Below are 16,719 nucleotides of genomic sequence, written 5' to 3'. Positions count from 1 at the left end.
TCTACACCTTATGTGCTGTGCAACCATGGATAAGTTATTCAACCTTTCTAGGTTCCAAGTTCATCAGAAAGAATTTCCAAACTTGTAAGGTATTGTGAAAATTATGCAGTGTGTATACAGACATTTTGGGTGCCTGCCTAGTCTCAAATCCCACAAGTCACAAGCGGCCATATTTTAAGAATTCTGCACCTCTCAGGATTCTCACTGAATCAAGCAGAGTGAACGCTTAACCACACCTGAGAACCTGGGATGCAGAGTCTAGGAGTTCATCTCTTCATGATTGGAAATGAACTACAGAATGTAAGAGGCTGCGGACAACTATATTCTGCTATGTGAGCTAAAGAATAAAGGGAGTCTGTGTGCACAGAGAGAAGAGAATGCAATGAGAGAAGCAACAAAGCCTCTTCTTTCCTGAAGCCTGGTTTTATTCCTTCTGATGGGTTCCACAGTATCGCTACGTTCTTTCTACACAGTGGTTCTGTTTTTGCTTAGGCTAAAGTGAATTGGTTTTTTGCTTAAAACCAAAAGCCTAAATGACTTTCACTTGGTACAAAATATTTATGCAATAACCACTAATTCTTCTTATACTATTAAAAGGAGCCCATTTCTTATAACCAATCATCATGATGTACACTTTAAATATCTTACAACTTTGTCAATCATACTTCAATAAAGCTGGAAAAAATAAGAGCCTATTCCAATTCAGCACTGCGGGTTTAATTTTCTTGTGGGCAAAGGTTTTTGGTCTGCTTTGTTCTCTAGTTATCCACCAGAAGAATGCCTGGCCCACGGTAGAAACTCAGTTAAAGTTACTGAACAAAAAAAAGATGAGAAAATAACTAAAACCCAATTTAGTTTTTAAGTAAAAGGCTATATTCATTCATTCAAAAATAGTTACTGAGTATCTAGGCTATACTATACTGTACTAGTGTTCATTTGGATAAGGATTATTCAAAGAGCATAGTGCACCTATTACAAAACTGTTAAATAAATATATCAGAAAACAAAACCAGGCACTTTACTTAATCTCAAGGAGCTAATGATACTACCATATTGCAGAGTGTAATACACTAAAAATTTCACTTTGGAGGCAAAATTTCCAAATTCTACTTCTAGGCAACTGAACACAAGGTGCCTTCTACAAGGCTAGTTTTCTGACATGCTCCAGCTTAAGATCTTTCATGCCTGGAGAAGACCCTTAAAACAAGTCTTTCCCCTAAGGCTTACATAAGGAAGATATCAGACTAACCTCTTGTGCCTTTCTTCCTTTCTCTTGGGATGCTTCCCTTTGAAACAGCCAGGAGCAATGCCAAGAGCACAAACTGAGGTCAGACAGGAATTAGAACTGGAGCTGAGACCTTAGGCATATCTCTTTAAATCTTGGCTATATCATATATAAAAAGATGCTCTGTCTTACCTTGTAAGCTTACTATTGAGGTTTAGAAATAGTAAATATAATCAGAAGCACAGTTTCTGTGCCACGTAATATATTCCTCATCAGCATCATCACTGATACCTCTGCACTTATTAGGGGCTCCATTTCTCACTTTAGCCTAATTGTGGAGAAATAGTAAATCCCTTTTCCTCCTTCCTACATACTAATAAAAAGAATTTTCAGGGGTGCCTGGGTGGCTCAGTCGATTAGTGTCCAACTTGGGGGTCAGGTCATGATCTCATGGTTTGTGAGTTTGAGCCCTGCACTGGGCTCTGTGCTGACAGCTCAGAGCCTGGAGCCTGCTTCGGATTCTGTCTCTCTCTCTCTCTCTCTCTCTCCCTCTCTCTCTCTCTCTCTCTCTCTCTCTCAAATAAATAAACATTTAAAAAATTAAGAATTTTCAAAATACTTATAAACTCTAAGATAAAAAAAATAAGGAATACACAAACACAATTAAAACTGCTATTTTTAGGTTTTTGTTTATAATAATCCAAGACCATGTATAGCTCAAATTCCTTTAACTATCACCTTACTACCTGATTTAACTTTTAAAAAAATCTGAGAATTCTGCTTCCAGCATGACAGTATGAGGAGCCCCTCAGACCCACTCCTCAGTGAAAATTATAAAAGAGCACATTTAAAGTTTCTGGAAATGGCCCTAAGAGCACACAGCAAATGAATAAACATATATTCAAGAAAATCTACTGAAAGAACAGCAAAGTCTAGAATATTTGAACCAAAACCCACTCCATCTTTATGTTCTCACAGCTCTCAGAGAGATGGAAATTTCACTTCTGACTGGGACAGCCAGTAACACACTGGGCTCTCTGTCCCTAGCTCCCCAGCGGAGAGCTATCTTCCCAGGAGGGGCTGATATCAGCATTTCTCTTCCTGCCCTCTGCTACCTGCACCTGAGGCTAAGTTCCAGACCAGTACAGCCAAAAGGTGGAGACTCCCTTTCTGCCCAGGCTCCTTCACGGACTGAGGCTTTACCTTGGGTACAGCATCATGGAGAGTACTGGGGACCTGACTGCTCTTGCCTTGGCTTCTGTGGCAGGGGTTCCACACTGGGAAAGGCAAGCCAAGATCTAGAGCTATTGCCCACTCTCCTTCCACCGAGTGTTTACCTTCTGGAGTCACTCAGAAATTTGACGTTGTTCCCACCAGCACTGACCTGGCTCAAAGATTTTGCCTGGAGAGAAGCCAGCCACAGAATAGAGAGCTCTAAATGTCTCTCTAAAGGAACTGAATTCATGTGCAGCCGACTGTGAAGTTCATGCCTAAGGGCACTCTCAAAAACAGTGAAGGTTGTGGCAAAAGGGAGTTGGGAGGAAACTGTTAGATTCATTGAAGGTACAGGCTAAACTACTGGCTGGCGAGATTCTTCGAGAGAAAAAGACAAAGAAATACCTGGGAAAAGCACTCCTGGGAACAGAAAAGAATCTCAAACATTAACCTAAGGAGCTCTTCTTCCAAAGGAACCAGAATACATTGGTCTGTGAAGCAATTTATACCACAGGGCATCACTGAAAGCAACAGAGCAATCAGCTGGCAGTTAATGTGTGGTCAAGGAAAGAGTCACAAAAGATCACATATTACATTTATATGAGATGTCTAGAACAGGCGAATCTATAAAGATGGGAAGCAGATTAGTGATTGAGATGGATGGGGAGGAAACAGGGTTTAAGGGAGTGACAACTAAAGGTAAGGGGGTTTATGAGGTGATAAAAAGGTTCCAGAATTGACTGTGGTCTTGGTTCCATGTATCTGAGCATACTAAAAATTACTGAATTGTACACTTTAAATGGGTGAATTGCAGACTATGTGAATTCTATCTCAGTAAAGCTGTTATTTAAAAATTGGCACAATATAAAGAAAAAACAACCTGCCAGGTTCCTGTTCGTAAGCTCTTGATCTGCTTTCAGGCTTACAAGCAAGAACTACCAAAACAACTTAAATGTGTCGAGAACACACCCAGGTTTCTCAGAACTACTTCTCTCTCTCTTTTTTTCTTTTAAATCTCAGTCTTCCCAGTCAATTCCCACTTTGGGAGCAATGAGCCCCAGGCCCCCCACCCCCTCCCTCCCAAGGACCCCGACCACACTTCCTAGTGGCACCAAGTGGAGGATGCTGCCAGGCCAAGGAAGCACTGCCCGGGGAACATGCTAACAGTGCACATTTCAAGATTCACCCCAGAGATACTGAGTCATCGGGTTCCCAGTGGGGCCCAGAAATCTAAATAATGTGAATGTTCAAACAGCTTTGGTGACCACTCATAGCACACAACAAGCTCGAGAACATTCCTTCTTGATTCAAGTGAGTGGACTCTCTTCCTGCCTCAGAGCTCCCCACCTTAGACACAAATAATTTTTCAGAAGTTACAGGCACCTCTTTTATGTTTTTCACATTTTAATTAACAACTATAATGTGCCTGTAACAGGCCTGCATGTACATGAAAGACTGTTCTCTTTAGAAGTACAAACATTGGCAAGAAAGCTTATTTTTTTAAAAACTACTTTTCCTTTGATAAAAGACACTGTTTGGTTGCTAGGTTTTTCAAAAATTAGTATTAATTTCTGATCAGAATATTTTTAGCTTTTCATGCATTATAAAAGCAATTTCACAAAGGTAAAATGTTTTAAAAATTTAAAAAAAACTAGGAAGGAAGAACTTCATGTCAGGTCACATCACAAAACTAGGATAACATAAAAACAGGAGGTAAACATCACATAATAATAAAGTGAAAATATTAAACCAATTTATCTATTTAGGTTAAAGGAAAGTTAAATTCTGCTTATAAGACATTCTAAAGGTTTATGATCCATTTTCCCACTGTTTCTACTGAGAAAACCTGCTGGATGAAGGCTTTAAGAGAGACTTGCTAAATATTGGAATAAAATCTTTGGAGGCTGTGAAAACATGTTCTCTTGAAGTGATATAAATAGGACAGGCTGTTACAGTTTTGAGATTGGTGGTTCCAACCATGCCTTTAAAAGTGAACAGTCTTAATGACCTTAAAGCATTATTGTATCTTTTATTGTTACAATGTTCATTGATAGCTGTCAACTCAGAAGGTCAATTTAAATGGGAAAACTCTTTCAGTGAAAAAACAATTTCAGTATGTTAGGAAAAACAAGTATATCTAACAAACTTTTTTATTCTGTATGTCCTCTGCCGAAAGCTTATAATAGTTATACAAAATGATAACAGCTCACTGGAAACAGGATTATTTATACAGGTGAAATGTGCTTTTAAGGAATAAATAGGAGGGAAGGCAATGCCCAATGAACTAATTCACATTCCGACTGAAGTCACATTTATGGAAAGGATGGGGAATGTTCTATTACAAAATATCTTTTTATACTGTACACTGACAGAAGAAAAACTTCTGGTTTTTGAAACCAGTTTAGCTATACTGGTTTCATAAATGTAGACAAAAGCATTATTTCTAAAGGATCAATGAATAAACAAGTTGCATGCCTGTTAACATCACCTTGATGGGTGAACAAAATAGTAGACAAATCTGTATTTTTACAGCACTAAACTCAGTTTCAAAATCAGGATACTTTTACATAAAGTACTACCTTTCTATATTCAACAACAAATATAATTAAGAGAAGACTGATTTCTCCCCAACATCAGAATCAATAAATGTGCCACTGACCTAAACCAGCTATGTATTTATTTGACTTCTGGTACATAGTGGTAAGCGACAGCTGTATTTTAAATATAGCACTTTCAACTCTGTAACAATGCCTTATTTTTATCTCCTATAAATTGGACAAAAAATGAATATGGCAAGGGATTTCATTTTTCTCTTTTGTCATAAAATTTAAACTGTAAGAATAACCTGCTTACACCCAAGGCAATGCAATACTCCAAAAGTCAGCCAAATGGAATTTGAACAAATTTGGTCATCTCAATAGTTTGCAGGGACATAAAGAAGTAGTGAAACATGACCTTCTACTAATACTACATTCGTTTTGTCTACTAAACCCTCTAAAATGGAAGAACTTCCTGGCACTGTGGATGAACAAAGAACATGCAAATTATAATAGCAGTGAAATTTTACAATAAATTTAATATTGTACTGATAGCTTAATGTATAACTCGGGGCACCTAGTGGCTCAGTCAGTTAAGGAACCAACTCTTGATTTCAGCTCAGGTCATGATCCCCTAGTTTGTGGGATCAAGCTCCACACCTGCTTGGGAGGCTCTCTCTCTTGCCTCTACCTTGCTTGCATCCTCTCTTTCTAAATAAATAAATAAACTCTAAAAAAACTTTTTTTAAAGTAATTGTATTAATTCATGTTTAAAAAAATGGCTGGAAAGCTCTACTATCACTCACTATAATGTATTTTGTGTTACTTTGCAAATAACATTTCTAAAATACCTCATTATAAGGTATTTTTTTGTGTCATGCAAAGGAATTTGAAGAAATTAAAAACAGCTATAGCATATAGGAAGGACATCATAATCTATACAGAAGTAAGGCTGGCCATTCCTTATGTAAGCAGGTGGGGAAAAGACTAGGCAGTTAAGGGGAAAATTTTTTTTTAATGTTTATTTATTTTTGAAAGGGGGGGTGGGGAGAGGGAGGGAGAGGGAGGGAGGGAGAGAGAGAGAGAGAGAGAGAGAGACAGAGACAGAGAGACAGACAGACAGACATAGGGTGAGAAGGGGAGAGGCAGAGAGAAAGAGACAAAATCCAAAGCAGGGTCCAGGCTCTGAGCTTTCAGCACAGAGCCTGATGCGGGGCTCAAAGTCAGGAACGAACTGCAAGATTGTGACCTGAGAGGAGGTTGGAGGCTTAACTGACTGACCCAGCCAGGTGCCCCAAGACTAGGCAGTTTTAAATAACTAGTAATTAAAGGGAACTGCTCTATTATGTGTATCAACTTGATAATAAGCCCATTAACTATAGTACAAAGCGACAAAAATTCTTCTTCAACTCAAAGTGTTCTCTTTAAGATTCTCTCTGTGGGATGCCTGGGTGGCTCAGTTAAGCTTCCAACCTTGGCTTAATTCATGGTCTCATGGTTCATGAGTTGGAGCCCCACATCAGGCTCTGTGCTGACAGCTTGGAGCCTGGAGCCTGCTTCAGATTCTGTGTTTCCCTCTCTCTGCCCCTCTCTCACTTGTGTTCTCTTGCTCTCAAAAATAAATAAAAGAAAATATTTAAAAAATAATAAAGATTCTCTCTGTGATTTCCAATGCTAGGGAAATAACTAGTATCAATTTTTTAGAATAAGCAATATTTTTAGATGTTCACAGAGAACACATCTTTTATATTCATCAGAAACCACCAAATAAAAAAACTAGCTTTTTTAACTGTAAGGGGCCAAAAACTCAAAAGTTTTCATAAGAAACACAAAGCAAAAAATTTTGTCATCATTTTAAGCATATTTGTCATCCTCTATAATTTTCTATTTAAATATCTTGATAAATATAGCTACCTTGGACAGTTATCAACATTTGCTATCTGTCTCTGTTAGCAAACCATATACAAGATCTATAGATCTAGATGGCCACAATGACTTACTCATTGCTTAAAAAAACAAGACAACAGAATTAATGAGTATATTGTCTGGCCCCAAATATTTGGAAATAAATGCATCTCAATAATTTGATTTTCATTCATTAATTAGTTTGAAAAAATAAAGAAATGTTTACTCAAGCATGTTAAGATCAAAGAATAGAATGGCATATAATTACATATTCTTCTACATATTCATTTATATATGGTCATGATATTTAAATGTGACTAAAAGACTTGGTTGATATGTAAAAATAAATTGTATTAAGATGCCACCACAAATAAGTAAAAGGCATATTTCAATTAATATAAATACATCCTGATAATCTGTAATGTGAGAGATAGTATGTGATGAATTAATAAACTCTTACAAGTCTTAGCCACCAAAATTTCAGTGTCAAAGGACCATCTTCACTGTCCTTAATTTGGATGGAGATAACTTTTATTTGACTGATTTCTTAGAAAATGTTACCAAGTGAAATATAAATTTCTTTTATTATGGCCTATAATAAATCAAATAATAATGGCTGAAGGAACCTAACCATTTTGTGATTTGAATGGTTTGTAGAACAACTGAAGTTATGTCTACAGGAATGCAGATTAAAGAGTATAACCTTGTGAACCAATCCAGCAGGCCCACACACTTGTTGAACTGGCCTACTGTGTGATTAAAATGATAAATCACTTAACATGAGCAAAAGACAAAGTATACCATCTATAATTCTGACACTTAAACCATTTATCTTTTTATTCTTTACTTCCATTTTTTTTTAAATTTTTTTTTTAACGTTTATTTATTTTTGAGACAGAGAGAGACAGAGCATGAACGGGGGAGGGTCAGAGAGAGAGGGAGACACAGAATCCGAAACAGGCCCCAGGCTCTGAGCTGTCAGCACAGAGCCCGATGCGGGGTTCGAACTCACAGACCATGAGATCATGACCTGAGCCGAAGTCGGACACTTAACCGACTGAGCCACCCAGGCGCCCCTTTACTTCCATTTTTAAGAAGTAAAACAATTAGGAGGTACAAAAAAAATAAAATTATTCAGCAAAATTATGTCCAACGGCTTTCCATCATACACAGAATAAAATACAAAGAACATCTAGCCCCAGACTACTTTTCACCATCACCTCTCACCACTCTTCTTCACAATCACTGCACTACTCCAGACTAGCAGCCTTTTTGCTGGTCATGGAGTACAAAAGACACCTTCAGGCACTGGTGGCTCTGCCTGAAATGCTCTTCCCTTGGATGTCTTCATCCAGAACTCTGTTCAAATATTACTTCCTCAGGAAAAACTTCATGACCACTGTATCTAATGCAGCACTGTCTATTCATTGTTCTCTACCCTACTTTTTTAACGGTACAAATCATTCCTTGACATTATATTTCCATTTTGTCCATCTCATCCCACTAGAATAGCCAGGACTTGCTTTGTTCACTGATGAATCCCCAGTGCCAAGAACAGTGCCTGACACAGATGTAGGTGCTCAGTAAGTATCTGGCAAATCAATAAAAAAAAAATGAAAATCCATTTAATCCACAAATTTTGGATTGTGTATTATGAATCAGACACTCTAACCTCTAGATATGCAAATGAGCTATGACAGTCTCCCAGGAAACTAAGCAGGAGGTAAAAACACAAATATGTAAACAACATGTTATACTTCGATAATATAGAAGGAATAATACAAGAAGGAAGAAAAGTGTTGGCCAGTCACAATAGACTGGAAACAGTCCGTGATCTTTAATAAGTAGATCACTGATGATCGGATCACACATTAACCAATGTGTTCTCAGTAGTAGACTACACCCAATTAAAAGCAGGAAAGGTAAGGAATAAAGAATAATCTTCAAAATATTTTGAATGACTGATTTACCAAAGAGCATTTTCATTCTAAAAAAGTAAAAGATTAATATTAAAGAATTTGTAACTTCAAGTGCTATTAATCTTTTCATATAAATACATATATGCTTTAATATTTTTAGATTATATAGCCACTAAGAGTAAATCAGCATACAGCTAAATTAAAATATGCACAAAACATTCCTTACCTGAATTTCTAAAATCATTCTTTCAATCTCATCTTGTTGGCTGTCTATTATCTAAAACACAGAAAATATTATCAGTGTGAATTAAAAATTTTTCCACTGTTTTTGAAAAGTACCAATATTTAGAAAACAAAGGAAAACACAGGAAATAATGAATTTATTTTTTTAAATCAGGGTATGATTTTTTTTACAAAATTATTCATACCAAGTATCCTTTAAATAGACATATTATCTGGATCACACATACATAAATCTGCAAAAGTTTTCTTCTACTTCTTGATAAAACTCTATGTAATTTATAAAAATAACTTTGAGACAGAAGTCGAACAATTTAGGAAGGAAAAGAAACCCTTTTGTTTTGCTAAAAGGCAATATAATTTCTTCCTAGTTTGGCTTTAACAAAAATTTGAATTATTTAAATTTACTTAAATTGTCATTTTCAGAGAGACTGGCTGGCTCAGTCAGTAGAGTATGTGACTCTTGATCTCGGGGTTGTGAGGTCAAGTCCAACATTGGGTGTGGAGCCTACTTAAAAAAACGTGGGGAGCCTGGGTGGCTCAGTCATTGACTGTCCAACTCTTGATTTTGACTCAGGGTCATGATCTCATGGTTGTGAGATTGAGCCCTGCATCGGGCTCTGCACTGGGCATTGAGCCTCAAGATTCTCTCTTTCCTCCTCTCCCTCTGCCCCTCCCCTGCTCTCACTCTTGCTCTCAAAAAAAACAAAAAACAAAAAACACATTAAATAGGGGCACCTGGGTGGCTCAGTCGATTAGGCATCTTACTCTTTATCTTGGCTACAGGTCATGATCTTACAGTTTTTGAATTCAAGCCCTGCATTGGGCTCCACACTGACAGCATGGAGCCTGCTTAGGATTCGGTCTCCTCCTTGCTCTCTGCACCCCGTCCCCCCACCCCACTCATGCACAAATTAAACATTTTAAAAAGTATAAATAAAAGAGTCATTTTCTTTCCAAATAAAAACATTCAAACTAAGTTATTATTAACAAAAATATAAAGTAACTATAACTTATATGTCCATACACACATAACCAACATAACACAGATTTCATATTTATTATCAAAGACATCAACTGACCTTACTAGCATTCTCATTTTGTTCTCTCAGGGTATCATTTTCATTTTGAAGCTGTTTTGCATCTAACATGGGAAGGCGAATTCCATCTTCAAGGCATCTTTCTACTTTTTGCTGCAAGCTGTATGTTTTAGAAAGACAATTAAATAAAGAAAACCCACTCTATGTGCTGATTTTGGTAGATGACTTCAACATAAAAGATAGTCCCTTCTTAGGGCCTATAATATTTTTTAACTGAGTGATAATGAAGACCTACAGACTCCATATGAATAAGAATGAGCACCTACATCTCATAGAAGTAAAAAATACAATGGACGCTGGTCATCTTTTTAGAAATGACAGATTTGAGACCAGAATCCAAAGCTGCTTAGTGTGTGACATCCTTAGGCCCTAATGAAGTTCCTTATGACCCTAATCTGAGCTCTGCAGTCCAAATCCTGTTCTTTCTCCTGCAAAAGCAGAATTCCTTGATTAAGATGATTTTGTTTGGGAGCCTAATTATATGGATACATGTCTTTTACCTTCATTCTGAGCTCAGCCAAAGTTTGTTTGTAAGGATAGTTGTTGCCAAAACCAGTAGAATTATTACATTTCTCCTTCATCAATAACAGCAGCAATGTATTATTCCTCTGCTATTCATGGCAGAGACTTGAATTACAGAGAGAAAACAACAAAAGGAAGCCCCTCGGGTATATTAAAAGATTGAAAGGGAAAAAAACATGTTAATCTTGAGAAAAGAAAGAATAAGTCATGTTCTGGTTAAAAGGAACGACACCATTAACAATAATGACCAAAATCAAAACAGAAAGACACCTCGGAATAGTTCCACTCTAGCTTACAATCAGACTTAAGAGTTGCAGAGCACTAAAAGAAACACACTTCTTACAGTTTGGGTTTTGGTATTTTCATTATTTTTTTTATTTTTTTAATATGAAATTTATTGTCAAATTGGTTTCCATACAACACCCAGTGTTCATCCCAACAGGTGCCCTCCTCAATGCCCATCATCCACCCTCCTCTCCCTCCCACCCCCGTCAACCCTCAGTTTATTCTCAGTTTTTAAGAGTCTCTTATGGTTTGGCTCCCTTTTTTTCCCCTTCCTCTCCCCCAAGGTCTTCTGTTAAGTTTCTCAGGACCCACATAAGAGTGAAAACATATGGTCTCTGTCTTTCTCTGTATGACTTATTTCACTTAGCATAACACTCTCCAGTTCCATCCACGTGGCTACAAAAGGCCATATTTCATTCTTTCTCATTGCCAAGTAGTATTCCATTGTGTATATAAACCACAATATCTTAGCTCTTCATTTTAGCCACTGACTGGCATAAGGTGATATCTCAGTATGGTTTTGATTTGTATTTCCTTGATGAGGAGTGACGTTGAGCATCTTTTCATGTGCCTGTTGGCCATCTGGATGTCTTCTTTAGAGAAGTGTCTATTCATGTTTTCTGCCCATTTCTTCACTGGATAATTTGTTTTTCGGGTGTGGGGTTTGGTGAGTTCTTTATAGATTTTGGATACTAGCCCTTATTTTTCTTCTTTCAAGTATTATGGCTTTCCTGTGCTTTCTCTCTCTTCTAAAAATAAAGAAGTGAAAGAAGTGCCATACCTACATTCTGGGCAAAGAACTGACAGTCCTACCTGGCACAAAAGCGCTTCCAATATGTTACTAAATAATGGCACCAGACAAATTTTCATGTATTATGAATGCAGTGCACTGCTTTGTAATATATTGTTACTTGTCATAAAACTATTTGCTTTTTCAGTCGAAAAGTGACAAGTGTATTATTTCTATTTCAGAATGAGCTTTCTCCCTCCAAATCAGTGTCAATACACTGCTTCTATGTAGTTACAACATTCTAAGAAAAATAAATTACATTAAAAACTATTAAGGTCTTTAAAAAAAGGAACCAGCTATGAGAAGGGAACAACATACTGTGTCATGAAAAAGTACCAAGTAAGTCTTTTTTCATGTACACATTCTTGTTTTGTTTATATTATGAAGCATGCTCACTTAGGAAAGTAATAAATCTCTTGAATAGCAAAGGTATCAACTTTATTACTAGGGATCCCACCCACATATCTTACTTACATTTTCACTTCTAATGAAAAATTTTATCTGATGTTTAAATACCAAGAGTTTTCATATATTAATAAAGTGGGAAACTTAGAGACATTACATAGGCACAGATAAATGTAATGATATAATTCATAGTCACATACACATCTGAAGTTCTTCTGGAAACAAGAACTTCAGTTTATCATATAGCTGAGGAAACTGAAATAACACCCTTACCTCCAAGTTCAAGTGACACCATAGCTATATAAGTACTGAAGAATTACAGAAGACCTTATTTGGTCTTTTATATCTACTTGAAATTAAAAGAAAATTTCTGGGATGCTAACATCTCTGAAAGTATCAAGGTAAAAAAATGGAACACGGATTCTGAAATGCACTGTACTAAGTCTAATGAAAAAGACTAAGCTCAATTTTGAGAAAATCTAAATATCTGATTTTTAGATATTTGAGAAAATCTAAATAAAAGAGAAGGTATAATATCATATTAAATATATAAAAGCACACAATGGAACAAAACTAATTATATTCAAGTGTTCCTAATTCTATTCATAAAATGGCACAGTTTGAGTTTGTGATCAAAATGCCCTATAAAATCTCTTCTCATTTTCTCTAAGAAAGAAAAAGAACATATGGTTGAAATAGTGGAGGTCAGGAAGCTGTTCTGAGAATAGAGAATAGACTATAAGATGTGGAGTTATAGGAAGGGAAATTAAAGAGCAAGAAAGCAAAAACCAAGGGAAAAATAAATGTAAAGCTAAAAGTATATGAATTTTAGGGGGCACCTGGGTGGCTCAGTCGGTTAAGTGATGGACTCTTGATTTCAGCTCAGGTCATGATCTCATGATTTGTGAGAACAAGCCCCGCGTGGACTCTGTACCGACGGCGGGGAGCCTGCCTGGGATTCGATCTCACTCTCTCTCTGCCTCTCCTCCACTCACTCTCTCACTCAAAATAAATAAATAAACATTAAAAAAAATTGTATGAATTTTTTGAAGCAGAGATTAGAAACACTGAAGACCATAATGTCTCAGAAGCAGATGTTTTCTGCACTGAAATCTAAGAAAAAGAGTAGACCAGGCATATTTAAGGCTTTCAAAGTAGTAAAGCAATATTAACACGGAATTATCAGATGGATTTTGATTAGAGTTACATGCAATTGGTAAAAGCATGAGGAGTATATTTCTTAAATTTAGTTTTTGTTGCTTTGTTGTCTTATTCTTCCGTATAGTTTTGGCTATTTATATTTGATCATCTATTAAGGTTTAAGTTTTATAAAACAGAGTGCATGTAGTTGCATATATAACATAGTTCTCTAGGTTTTTTAGCAATCTAGTATTAATTTTCCAGATTAATTAGCTAAATATACTAATAAATGATATTCCCTGTCATTCTAACTATATTAATTTAAAAGAGAAGAGTACCATTAGGCAAGATACATGAGTAAACTTGGAAGATACATGACAAAATAGCCATACCTGTTGTTCTACAGTAAGGGAAAATGGGAGTCAATTATTTCACTTTGATGTATCTCATTAAGGAGTGCAGTCTGAGTATTTGCTTCTCTTTGTTTACTTACTTTTTGGCAAAGCCATCAGATTGTGTTAATACTTTCAGTTTCTAACTGTGTTTTTGTTTTTGTTTTTGTTTTGGCAGTGGGGGGTGTTACATTTTCACCATTCTCATCTAAAACTTTTGGCAAGATGTCAGTATGTTGCATTAAAATGTGAAATCAGGGGCGCCTGGGTGGCGCAGTCGGTTAAGCGTCCGACTTTAGCCAGGTCACGATCTTGCGGTCCGTGGGTTCGAGCCCCGCGTCGGGCTCTGGGCTGATGGCTCAGAGCCTGGAGCCTGTTTCCGATTCTGTGTCTCCCTCTCTCTCTGCCCCTCCCCCGTTCATGCTCTGTCTCTCTCTGTCCCAAAAATAAATAAAAAACGTTGAAAAAAAAAAATTAAAAATAAATAAATAAAATGTGAAATCATAGCCAAGACAACCTGCTTCAATGACATAATACTTACAGTTCTTAAGAGTTCACCTTTCAATTTGACAATAAATTTCATATTAAAAAAAAATTAAAAAAAATAAATAAAAGTCCCCTACTATGGAAACTAATTTGACAAGAAATTTCATATAAAAAAAATAAAAATAAAAATAAAAATAAAAATAAAAATAAAAATAAAAATAAATAAATAAAAGTCCCCTACTATGGAAACCAATTTGACAATAAATTTCATATTAAAAAAAAATAAAAAGAGTTCACCTTTAAGATAACAATATAGTAATAATTACAAATTAATGTATCTTAAGTGAAATGCTTTATGAAAAATATGAGTAACAAAAATAAAAAATTACTAAAGGTTTGTTTACCTCTGAACTGTAGTTACCAACTCCTTTTCTTTCTTTTTCTGGCATATTAGTTGTGCCTCTTTTTCTTGACACTGTTTTTTGATCTCTTCAAGCTTTTTTTCTGCATCCAGCAGAGTCTCTTGCAAATTCTTATTTTTTTCTTCTAGAATCTGAAGCTAAGGAGAAAATTCTTAAAGTTTATAACACATAGAATATTAAATGTGTTTCTGCTAGAAACTGTGTGTTCTAAATTAACAAGCTTGTGATTAAAATCACAGTATATTTTATCTAGAGCACTTAATAATACTTTATTTCTTCCTTTGTGTGTAACAGGAGCTAGGAGAATGAGATTACGAAGAAGAAAAGAATGGGGTCAGAAATTTCTAGAGAACAGAGAGAAAGGTAAATGATCTCTAGATCATTTATCTAGAGCACTTAATAATACTTTATTTCTTCCTTTGTGTGTAACAGGAGCTAGGAGAATGAGATTACGAAGAAGAAAAGAATGGGGTCAGAAATTTCTAGAGGACAGAGAGAAAGGTAAATGATCTCAATTTGGGGATACTTTAAAAATTTTATTTTTAATTATGCTAAAATATGCAGAACACAAAATTTACCATCTTAACCATGCTTAAATGTACAATAAATAGTATTATTACATTCACATTGTTGTACAACTAATCACCAGAACTCTTTTCATCTTGCAAAACAAACTATATTCATTAACAACTCCCCTTCCAGCTCTGCCCTCAGTCTCCAGCAACCACACTTTGACTTTCTGTCTTTATGAATTCGACTACTTTAGGCACCTCATACCATATTTATCTTTTTATGTCTGGCTGATTTCACTTAGCCCAATGGCCTTAGGTTTATTCATGTTTCAGAATTTCATTCTTTTTTATAGGTGAATTATATGGATATGCGACATTTTATCCATCAGCGATTGGGTTGCTTCCATCTTTTGGCTGTTGCAAATAATGTTATTATGAACATATGTATGTACAAACATCTGTTTGAGACTCTGCTTTCAACTCCTTTGGGTATATATTCAGAAGAGGAATTGATGGTTATTGTTTAAAGAAGCATATCATATGGTTTTCCACAGTGGCTACACTATTTTACATTCCCATCAACAGTGCACAAGGATTCTAATTTCCTCACATTGTCACAACACCTGTTACTTTCTTTTTTCTTTTCTTTTTTTTTTTTTTTATTAGCCAACCTAATGGTGTAAGGTGGTATGAACATGTGTTTTTACATCTATATTCCTCTCTGTTCCTGCTCATGCCAACTCCTGTGGTACTTCTTTAGTTCCTTCCTGACATTATCCTCTCTTAGTCTTATAGACAGAGAATCCCTTGTAGGCCTAGAGTCTGTAAAATGATGACCCTCCATGGATTAAACCAATGATTCTCAACTGAGAGTGATTTCTCCCCCAAGGTGATATTTGGAAATTTTTGTAGACATTTTTGGTTTTGGGGAGGCAGGAGGGAAGGAGCAGTGCTACTGGCATCTAGCAGGTAGAGGCCAGAAATGCTGTTAAGCATCCTTTAATGCACGGGACAAAATCCTAGAACAAAAATTATCCACCCTTTAATGTCAATAGCACTGAGGTTGAGAATTTCATGATTAGAAAAACTGAAAAAGACTGAAGAGTAAGTTTCACAGATTTATAAATAAGGTTTTGAGAAGAAAGGCTTCACCAGAGTTGGTAGAAAGACTCTGGATAAGGTACTTGTAAAAAAGAAAAATGGTCAGAAGAGGTAAGAGGAGTGAATGGAGACCACAGACTAAGGTGTACGAATTTATGGAAAGGTTAAGATGAATGAAGAAAACAAATACCTGGAAAGACAGTCAAAAAACGTCTTGTTGAGCCTTGGCTGAGCCAGAGATTATTGGGTAAAGCCAGAGAACATATGGTGCATGCATGTATGTGTGGGATGGGGCTGTGAGACTGGTTCAGAAACTACCTTTTAGAGTAAAATGTTAAGTAAAAGAGTTAACATACAGGTTTTTCAGGCAAATAACCATATATTAATTAACAACAAGAAAGATACACTCATGCTTAAAGTTTCTAATTAAAGTTAATTCTAAAGACAGCAATTAAACACATCAATTTAATATAATTAGCCAAATGTAGAACCAAAATTTTAAATTCTAAAAATTATGAAGTTT

At 36.0% G+C, this 16,719-nt stretch overlaps 1 protein-coding gene across 2 annotated transcripts in view; it reads right to left on the bottom strand.

The window, feature by feature from the left end:
- Nucleotides 1–16,719, bottom strand: part of CEP85L (centrosomal protein 85 like) — a 171,524-nt gene that overhangs the window by 19,674 nt on the left and 135,131 nt on the right. For both annotated transcript variants that reach the window (XM_047102456.1, XM_047102457.1), the window contains 3 exons: nucleotides 14,566–14,720; nucleotides 10,124–10,241; nucleotides 9,028–9,078 (listed from right to left, as the gene is read on the bottom strand). In XM_047102456.1, coding sequence (XP_046958412.1) covers nucleotides 9,028–9,078; nucleotides 10,124–10,241; nucleotides 14,566–14,720 — 324 coding nt within the window. The remainder of the gene's footprint in view (nucleotides 1–9,027; nucleotides 9,079–10,123; nucleotides 10,242–14,565; nucleotides 14,721–16,719) is intronic.

This window comes from Lynx rufus, unplaced genomic scaffold, assembly GCF_022079265.1.
Source record: "Lynx rufus isolate CCGP_SWC_20201006 ecotype Redwood Valley unplaced genomic scaffold, mLynRuf1.p SCAF_6, whole genome shotgun sequence".
NCBI classification, from domain to species: Eukaryota; Metazoa; Chordata; class Mammalia; order Carnivora; family Felidae; genus Lynx; species Lynx rufus.
This window is presented reverse-complemented; position numbering and strand designations above follow the sequence as displayed.